The following is a 10915-nucleotide window of genomic DNA, read 5'->3' on the forward strand; positions in this document are numbered from 1 at the left end:
AAAGTGTTAATATGACACATCCAGGGCGAGTGCTCAAGCCCAGGAGACTGCAGTCCTTGCCTCAAAGGGAAGCTTAATTACATTAAAAAATGTGATTATATATATATACACATATACACCCACTCACCTCTATCTCTATAGGTTCATGTGGTTCAGTAGTGAAGCTCAGAGTGTTCTTCTTCCTGAATTGAATCCAACAACAACAAACACAAATGTAACATAATGAAATGAATCACAGTAAAACTTTAGGAAGTTTGAAGAACAACCAGCATCAAGACCACCACAGTCGACCTGAAGATGTTCATAATTGTTGTTGTCGACATCACTAGAAATATAGAAAGACTATAAGATTAGACTGATGAATCACTTTGCCAGGGGACACTGTCGTCCACCTCTGACAGGATTTCTGACAAGGAACAAAAGTGACTGAGCGATGGAAAGAAAAGAAGATAAAAGTACAAATAAGATGAAGTTTAGTGCAATAGAATAGAATAAAGTCTAGATACACTTTCACCTATATTGTGCTGTATGGATTACACACAAAGTAAAAGGCATACTCGTAATTGAACTGGCTTCACATCCATAGTTGCACATGTGAAGGCAAACTGTGTGTGTGTGTGTGTGTGTGTGTGTGTGTGTGTGTGTGTGTGTGTGTGTGTGTGTGTGTGTGTGTGTGTGTGTGTGTGTGTGTGTGTGTGTGTGTGTGTGTGTGTGTGTGTGTGTGTGTGTGTGTGTGTGTGTGTGTGTGTGTGTGTGTGTGTGTGTGTGTGTGTGTGTGTGTGTGTGTGTGTGTGTGTGTGTGTGTGTGTGTGGAGAACTCACTGGACACAACAGTCAGATGTGAGGTGGAGTTACGGCGTCCTCTTCTGTTCTCAGCTACACAGTAATAACTCCCACTGTGTTCGGCTCTGAAGTCAGTGATGCTGAAGATCTGTCCTGATGCTTTTGGTGACTCTTCGTTCTCCTTGTACCAGGTGAAGTTAGCTGCTGGGTTAGCATCACTGCTACAGGTCAGATTCACTGAACTACCCTCCACTACCTCAGCAGAGGGACTCACTGACACAGAGGGAAGCTTCGGAGCATCTGGAGGACGATATTAACAGATATTTGATTAGTACTGGAATGCATGATTTTTAACTTCTGTATCATGAAAGATCTGACTCGTGTGACTCACACTGGACATCCATGAAAATAGGTGAAGAGTTAATCTCTCCATATTGATTCTCAGACTTGCAGTGGTAGATCCCTCTGTCCTCAGAGCTGATGGAGGGGAAATGATAACTTCCTTCTGCTCCTTGAAACAGCGTTTGGTTCTCCTTGTACCAGGTGTTTTTAGCTGCTGGGTTAGCATCACTGCTACAGCTCAGAGTCACTGAACTGCCCTCCACTATCTCACCAGAGGGACTCACTGACACAGAGGAGGTCTTTGGAGCATCTGGAAAAGATAATGAACTTCCAAAAATGAAGATTGATTTATTGGCTGCTGCTGTACAATGTTGTGTTGAAATGCATCTCTCCATATTATTAATGACGTAAATCCTTCCTACAAACCTAAAAACAAATCTAAAAAGAAACGTACTAGTACATGAATATAATTGAGACATGGCTGATATCAGGAGAGACACCTGTGGCCATATTGGATGTGTTTTTACATGTGGGAGCATCTGAAACTTTAGAGGTATATCTCTTGATTACTGATGATTTTTTTACCCCCTGAACATGCATGAAATCTGCCATGCTCTTTAAAATTAGCTGCATTTACTCACATATCACATTCAAAGAGACACATTTCGATGTCCTGTTCAACTTGTTGGCAGCTGCGCAAAAATACTCTCCAGAGTCAGAGAACTTGATGGACCTGAAGATAAGCTGTGGTTCTTTACTGAGAGGATGAAGGTCTGGATTGTCCTTGTACCAGGTGTACTTAGCTGCTGGGTTAGCATCACTGCTACAGCTCAGAGTCACTGAACTGCCCTCCATTATCTCACCAGAGGGACTCACTGACACAGAGGGAAGCTTTGGAGCATCTGGGGAGGCAAACATCAACTCATTAAACACTTCATTTCTAGATGAGGTTTCACAGAGGGACTAAAGTCACTAAAGGGTTTTGCTTAGCAGCGCTAAAGCTGGCAGACCGAGGTAATGATCCTGGTCCATTGTCTACTGATGCCCTCTTGTGGTTAAATAAGATTAAATGAGTGCATTAAACAATCAAAATGTGTTGTTTTTCTCCTGTGGCAGTTTATGACATCATCACTTCCACACCTGAACTTGATTGGACAGATTTCGTAACACTCATCACATGATTCTTCAGGACTTGTGGATGGACCAGAGTTAAAACCTGGAACCATGATGTGTTGTGAATCTGAATTAAAGTGTCAAGATTGCTGAATCTTGCTGTTTCAATGCATGAACACAAACACAACACATGCGCTGATTTTCTTCCACATTCTTAAAGCTTAAATACTTCCCTCACCACCGAATGTGGATATCACATCGCTTTGAAACACGTGGTGTTGAAAAGTACTGAAATATCCATACTTTTGAGAACCTTAGTCCGAGGACGTGACGACAACTCTTTCTCGTTTTGCTAAATTTCCAGTGTGAGTTCTTTTTTTACAGCTTCATTTTACACATGGAGACTAGAAAGAGAAAAAAATCTGCAACGTATCTGCAATTTTATGTGGCAGTGATTCAGTTTTCATCCCATTCTGCACAATCAAGCAGCAAATACATGCAATTAAGGTGCAGTACAAAAGGTTGTCCCAGCAGGTGGTGCTCTGTTGGTGGAAGACGCCAAGTAGACTCACACACTGAAGGAGAGGGGAAGGCCTCGTGTCCTTTTAGAGCACAGGAATATCTGTCATTGGGATGAACATCCGGATAAATATACAAGGCGTTTTCATGAATTTTCTGTCCATTCTTGAACCAGATGAAGAACGGATGACTGGCTGGACTGCAGCGGCTGTGACACCTCAGCTCTGGCCAGTCATCGGGGTCGAAACCCTCTGAACTGCTGCTCACCTGCACCTGGAGATCTGAGCATGTGAATAAGGGTAGAATTCTTCATGTGAATATACAGACACAGATGCAAGTAAGTTTCATAAGATGTTGAACACTAGGAACGAAATGAATGAATATTCAGATATAAATGTTACCTGTGACGGACAAAGCGACTCCACGGAAACCTCTAAATCCCCCACCTGGTAGGTCTGTTAGGAACCTGAAATAGTACACACCTGAGTCGCTCTCTCTCAGGTCTGTGATTGTCAGAGCGCAGCTTTTGTTTTCACAGTGTTCCTGCAACCGACCTGAATACTGCGAGTCTGTTGTCAGATCGACATAAATACCATCTTTCATTTTATAAAACCAGGATGTTTTCCTGACTTTGATATCTCTGTTTCTCCATCTGGATGGGTGTGTGTACGTGCAGCGTAATTCCACTGGTGATCCTTTTAGGGCACAGATCTCAGAAGAAATATAAGTCACTCCCCACTCTGAGTCATCCTGACCCTGTATCACTGTAACACAGAGCACATCAGAAACCATATTCACGAGTTTGTGATATCTCATCTTATCTTATCTTCAGCCTCTTATCTGGGGTCGGGTCGCGGGGGCAGCAGCTTTAGCAGGGGACCCCAAACTTCCCTTTCCCGGGCCACATTAACCAGCTCTAACTGGGGGATCCTGAGGTGTTCCCAGACCAGTGTGGAGATCTAATCTCTCCACCTGGTCCTGGGTCTTCCCCGAGGCCTCCTCCCAGCTGGACGTGCCAGGAACACCTCCCTAGGGAGGCGCCCAGGGTTCATCCTTACCAGATGATCCTGAACCACCTCAACTGGCTCCTTTCAACGCAAAGGAGCAGCGGCTCTACTCTACTATCTTCTTATCTTGGTTAGTTTCCTGTCTTTTCATTCTGTGGTAAATGTTGCTGCTGCTTATCTATGTATGAAAAAATGCAGAAGATGGGGGGCAGAGAGTACAGGAGGAAGTAGCAGCATTGAGTGCAGATGTGTGGTGAATAAAGAGAAGTTGAGTTGGTATGTGAGACCAATGTCGCTCCAAAAAACTTAATAATGAAACAAAGTAGTGTATTTTCACAGGGTGGAGAGGGAACAGGTTTGAAAAAACCCACAATATTCTAAGTTTACAGAACGTAATAATGCTCAGAGCACAGTTCCTTCATACAAAAGACAATTGTTAAAGAAATAGACACATTACAACATCTTCCTGACATCTTTTACCACTAACACAAAAACAAACTAAACAAACAACTGAACTAAACCTTCCTTTAAAGCATGCCTTTCACACCACTCTGTTACACTTATATCTGCACGTGACCTTTAGTCATATACAGTCCTGATCAACATCACAGGACCATGTTGCATGTTCCCCAGATCTTAACTCAATTGAGAACATTTGGGGATGGATGGGAAGGGAAGTTTACAAAAATGGACTTCAGTTGATGACAGTGGACGCCCTTTGTGAAGCCATGTTCCCCGCTTGGACCATCATTCCCACTAGCCTTTTGGAAACGCTTGCATCAAGCATCATTTCATTCATTCATCTTCAACCGCTTATCCCGGGGTCGGGTTGCGGGGATGCTGGAGCCGATCCCAGCTGACATCGGGCGTGAGGCGGGGTCCACCCTGGACAGGACGCCAGTCTATCACAGGACACATAGAGACGAACAGAGACAGACAACCATTCACACCTACGGGTGATTTAGAGTCATCAATGAACCCAACACCTGCACGTCTTTGGACTGTGGGAGGAAACCGGAGAACCCGGAGAAAACCCACGCAGACACGGGGAGAACATGCAAACTCCACACAGAAAGGCCCAGGCCAACAAATTTTTGAAGTGATCCACAATAATGGAGGAGCTACTCATTACTGAGTCAGTTTTTGACACTTTAATTTGAGTTTTAGGAGGTTTTTGAGTGTTTTTGGAGCTGTGGTCTTAAACTTTTGATCAGCTGATGAACAGTCTACTTAAGTTAAATTGTTGTTTTCAATAAATGACTTGCTCAAAACGTTTGGTCTCTTGTTCCCATTTCCTCTTTTTGCATCTTGAAGCTCTACTTAGAACCTTGTTAAGTTCCAACAGTGCAAAATACAAATTTAAGCCATTTTTTACCTGGTCTTAAGATTTTGATCAGGATTGTATTTTCCCAGATCCCCCCTTTTGAATACAATGATAACTGTACAGTACCTGACACAGAGAGAAGGAAGACGACGAATCCACTTGCTGCTGCAGTTAAACTCATAGCTGCTCCTCTCATCTCTCTCTGTAAGACAATTAAACGTGAGCAGATGGTTAGCACTGTCGCCTCACAGCAAGAAGGTTCCAGGTTCGCATCCCGGCTGGGGCCCTTCTGTGTGGAGTTTGCATGTTGTCCCTGTGTCTGCGTGGGTTTTCTCCGGGTTCTCCGGTTTCCTCCCACAGTCCAAAGACATGCAGGTGTTCGGTTCATTGATGACTCTAAATCACCCGTAGGTGTGAATGGTTGTCTGTCTCTGTTCGTCTCTATGTGTCCTGTGATAGACTGGCGTCCTGTCCAGGGTGGACCCCGCCTCACGCCCGATGTCAGCTGGGATCGGCTCCAGCCCCCCGCGACCCCGACCCCGGGATAAGCGGTTGAAGATGAATGTATGAAATGAGATAAAATAATGCAAATGGAGATATACAGTTTAAGTCACATCAACAAACTGTTTCTACTTACAATGAAGTGCGTGCTGATAACGTTTCTTTGTTGTCAATAAGCAGAAGACAGCTGTCGGGCTGTTAGAAGACTAGATTTCCTTCCTCTTTAGATTATTTGCATGCATAATGAGGCAAATACCAGTACTTCCCAAAGACACCGGAAAAGAGAATTAAAAAGAAATTAAAAAAAACACTTTTTCCAATATGTTCCTTTTTAAACACAAGCAGAGTTAAAAAATGAACGTGATAGATGCAACATATGTGTGACAGTTGGTCAGGTTAATCATTGGATGTCCTTAAAAACATGCCAAGCAAAAAACACTTACCTGTAGCTGAGGCTCAGTCTGCTTTAATGTTGTGTGCTGACATCAGCTGGAGGCCCTTAAGGACATTTTGCATAAGACTGCATGTCTTAATTAACCAAATGATTATTTAAAGATTACAGTTATACATTCTTAATACGTATAATCGATTATGAGCAGGGGGTGAAATCAGTTTTACCTGAAAGATCGTTTTCCATTTTATAAACAGTTATTTAATCAGCGTAAAAACAAAAACAAAAAGGGATCCAACAGGCGAAATTACAAACACTTAAACATTTGTAATGAAAAATGCCCATTTAGAAGATCTAGAGAGAGTGTTTCCAAACACTGATTCATTAACTCACTTGACTGTTAATAACAAATATAACGCAAACACACATTTCACAGTACAAGCAAATATCAAACACAACTAAATGGGCAACAATACGTATATAAAAGGCGTTCAAATGACAATCGGGAATGAGTTGTGAAGGTAATGCAATGAACATTATAATTCAGACATTCACACAGTGCTATCCACAATGACTGGCAATGACTTTTGTTGCTACCAAGTGGCAGCAGGATTGGATTACAGCTAGATCTGAAAATGTATACACATGTATGCGTTTCCCAGTAACCCAATATTCTACTTTGGGATTTCACTATTCAGCTGTCAGTAAAGTGAAGCAGTACTGATACATTTGCAGCTGAATGTTGTAAAAACATAGTGAAATTATTCTGACACCACTGATTATACATATAAGATATAATTGATAAGGTTTGCAAAATTAAGTATTTTTTTAGTGTCCGCTTGATTTACATGACCCCTCTCAAACATTTCAATAATGAATGATCACAAGAAACCATTAATAGTAAACATTTCAATAAATAGTCTTCAGAAACTATTTTGAATGGATAACACATTAATGAATAAAGTGGTGCCTTGCAACACATTTCATAAATATCTTGCATTATTTTATAATTGACTAAAAGAAAAACAATGGATCGGTCCACGGGTTAGTCTTAAGTTGAATATTCTGTGCACGTAATCAATAGGATGCATTATGCTGATTGTATCATGAGAAAAACAGTCTGAATGTACTAAAACAGTATTTCCACACTTCCCAAAGCTATAAACCTTCCATATAATAAGGTATAAGTAATGTAACATCGCATGTCTGTTTGTTTGTCTATAGTACAGTCCGCTTTACATGATGGTGATTGACTTATAGACATCTAGTCAAATAAGTTTATGCATTTGGGTGAAGTCAGATAACAGTAATAATATATCTAGACATCCTAGAAAAGATCTGAACGTGTTAAGGTGTGACTCTGGTGTACAGTATATGTGGATTAAAAAACAAGGTTTAGATAGATACACAAACACATCGTCTGCATACGGGGAGATAGAATTAGTTGAATTGTTTATAACTGGCAGTTCAAAGCTCAACAAAAGGAAAGTTATGGCAGATTAGAAACCCTGGCATGTCCCTGTCTTAAGGCCAAAAGGTAAAGATATGTCACCAACACAAACTATACTTTGTGGAGCAAGAAACTGCAGCTAAATTCCCTCAATAAGGTCGTTGCCAATTCTTAATCAATTCTAAGTTAACAACGAGAACGCTCCACTATACTTCTGGAACTGTAATTTCTGTTTTGCAATAAGGATAACGTTCCTATGTGAGGAGCTGCTCACCCTGGGGCAGTTTTGCCACTGTCAAATTTGACAGTAGCATACACCACATGCTCCACCTTCTCTTCACTCGTGTGCTCTTGGGCCAGAGCTGGTGTGGTACTGGAGTGGATATGATCTGCTTGTTTCTGAGAGAAGCGGACGCTGGCATAGTGAAGACTATCTTTCCGCTCTGCTGGTTGTTTCTATAGGCATGAGACAAATAAGGTGTTAAACTTCAGGAAGGAAAAGAAATGTCAATAGATGGTAGATAGTGTTCATTTTCACGTTGGTAGTAGTTTAAAATCTCCAGTCACTTGAACATCAGGGTCAAACAAGTCTAAAAATCAAGATTTTATCTCAGATAACAGTAAGAAGGAATCCAAATCTATATAACAACCTATCTATACCTAAAAACAAGTGCTGATATGTTGTCCTGTCTACTTGTAAACATATTATCTGCCCTTGTGTTTTAATTTTCCACTGCTGCGTTAAAATGTAGCTTCCTCACCTGTGTACCTTTGTCTGGTATCCCTTTTGACTCAGATGTTTTTTTGGGGCCCATCTTTTTCCTTTTTTGTCAGAATAAATTAAACATGTATTAATTTGAGAATTGACTGCTTGAAATGACTTTTTCAAATGAACTATTTATTGCTCACCTAATCCATAGCAAGACAAAGATGAGTATGATAACAATGAAAATAGCAGCAATTGTCCCAGCAACTATTGCTTTCCATCTTCCTGGAAAATGGGAATCAAAATTAAAATGGTTGATTGTGGTAATTTTAAAAAAAGTCTATTAAATCACAAGAACGAACTTTGAGATCTGAGAGTACTTTAGTTATTTTAGACTAAAGCAAACTTAAAAAGGGACCTCCAGCCATATCCCACATCAAAGTCTGTCTGCAGGTCTGAGGGAGTACTACTGCATGCGTTAACTGATGACCTCATCAATTGAGACCTCATCATTTAAATGAAATGGTGGTGTGGAGTTACAAGGAAGTGAGTTAACCAGGTTAACACGGACAGAATTACAAAGATGAACTGTGTGTATGCACAGAAAAACCCCATCCCTAGAGAATCAGATACAATGAAAAGACTTACCAGCCCAGACAGTCAGCTGTAAGATTGAGCGTTTACTTCCTCTTATGTTCTGGACGTCACAGTAATAACTCCCACTGTGTTCGGCTCTGAAGTCAGTGATAGTGAAGATCTGTCCTGATGCCTTCGGTGAGTCTTTGTTCTCCTTGTACCAGGTGTATTTAGCTGCTGGGTTAGCATCACTGCTACAGATCAGATTCACTGAACTGCCCTCCACTACCTCAGCAGAGGGACACGCTGACACAGAGGGAAGTTTTGGAGCATCTGTAGAACAATATAGAGAGATTTCATGTATATATGCATGCATGATATAGACAGACTTTTCAATCACAAGGCTTACACTGGACATCTATAAATAGAGATGAAGAGTTGATCCGTCCAAACTGATTCTCAGACTTGCAGTGGTAGATCCCTCTGTCCTCAGAGCTGATGGAGGTGAAATGATAACTTCCTTCTGCTCCTTGAAGCAACGTCTGGTTCTTCTTGTACCAGGTGTATTTAGCTGCTGGGTTAGCATCACTGCTACAGCTCAGAGTCACTGAACTGCCCTCCACTATCTCACCAGAGGGACTCACTGACGCAGAGGACATCTTTGGACCATCTAGTGGACAATATATAGAAAGACAAACTTCATTATGCAACAGTATGAAAGGACGACACATCACTTTCAATTATTTTTGATGGGAAAACCCAACTTACAGCCTAACTGATGTTTTGTCACTACATAAATAAACTGAGTGACTGAGTGCTGCGAAGTCAGTCAACAGACTGTTATAGACAACCAAGGAAGTCAGTGAAGTTCTCAACTTTTAAGTTCGTCCGCCCATTGGCAATAAAAAACAGTTCATACATGTAGCCTAAAACACTACACACAAGGCCTTTGAATAATGCAGTGATGCCAGTACTGACTACAACTGCCCCTCGAACATCTACATGCTGTTTGAAAATATGACAAAATAATCCCTTTAACCCCTACCCCCCAATCCAATGTTTCACTCACAGTGCACATTGATAAAGATGTATTCAGACGTCCACCTCCCCAGCTCATTCTCAGCTGCACAGTAGTACTCTCCAGAGTCAGAGGACCGGATGGAGCTGAAGACAAGCTGTGATTCATTACCTAAAAGTTCATGTTTTGGATTTTTGTACCAGGTATAATTAGCTACGTTAGCATCCCTGCTACAGTTCAGAGTCACTGCACTGCCCTCCATGATTTCACCCGAGTGATTCACTGACGCAGAAGGAACCTTTGGAGCATCTGAGAGGGGGAAAAAAACATCCAGGTTTCAAATTTGAGATCAAATTAACAGAGGAAATGTGTACATGCTTTGGGTGAGAGTTTGACATTTTGTGTATGATGCATGTGAACTCACGTAGTGAAGGAGTGGGGTAATCCTCGTGTCCCTTCAACGCACACGAGATGCTGTCTCCAGGACTAAAATGGCCGGTATAAGAAGAAGCGTCTTCAGGAACTTTCTGTCCATTCTTGAGCCAGACATAAGAAGGAGGACTGCAGCTGCTGTGACAAGTCAACTCCGCCTCGGCATAAGACTGATTGACATTGACTCTGATCACCTGCATCTGGAGAGCTGAGAAAGTGCACACAAACACACACACACACACACACACACACACACACACACTTTGCCTTCATGTGTGCAACTATGGAAGAGGGTTGAAGACATCATTTTACTTTGATTTAAAGCATGACCAACAGGTGTTGGCGAAAAGTACACTGTTGGTGAATGTGTACAAAGTCCACTCATGTACAGGTATGCGAACACACACACACACACACACACACACACACACACACACACACACACACACACACACACACACACACACACACACACACACACACACACACACACACACACACACACACACACACACACACACACACACAGACACAGAGTTTGCCTTCACGTGTGCAACTATGGATGTGAAACCGGTTAAATTACGAGTATGCCTTTTACTTTGTGTGTAATCCACACAGCACAATATAGGTGAAAGTGTATCTAGACTTTATTCTATTCTATCACACTAAACTTCATCTTATTTGTACTTTTATCTTCTTTTCTTTCCATCGCTCTGTCACTTTTTTTCCTTGTCAGAAATCCTGTCAGAGGTG

The 10915-nt window shown here is 41.6% G+C and overlaps 1 protein-coding gene across 1 annotated transcript; it reads right to left on the reverse strand.

The window, feature by feature from the left end:
• Positions 1-245: 245 nt before the first annotated feature.
• On the reverse strand, positions 246-9816 carry LOC310963193 (B-cell receptor CD22-like; the record flags this gene model as incomplete). The annotated part of the gene is made up of 9 exons (XM_083935882.1): positions 9782-9816; positions 9122-9382; positions 8785-9045; positions 7998-8020; positions 7705-7886; positions 1767-2065; positions 1175-1435; positions 823-1083; positions 246-325 (listed from the first exon to the last, which is right to left on the reverse strand). Exons 2-9 carry the CDS (start codon positions 9369-9371, stop codon positions 246-248), a joined length of 1617 nt encoding a protein of 538 aa, XP_083792008.1. The 5' UTR covers positions 9372-9382; positions 9782-9816.
• Positions 9817-10915: the final 1099 nt, after the last annotated feature.

Source organism: Echiichthys vipera, assembly GCF_963691815.1.
Source record: "Echiichthys vipera genome assembly, chromosome: 2".
NCBI classification, from domain to species: Eukaryota; Metazoa; Chordata; class Actinopteri; order Perciformes; family Trachinidae; genus Echiichthys; species Echiichthys vipera.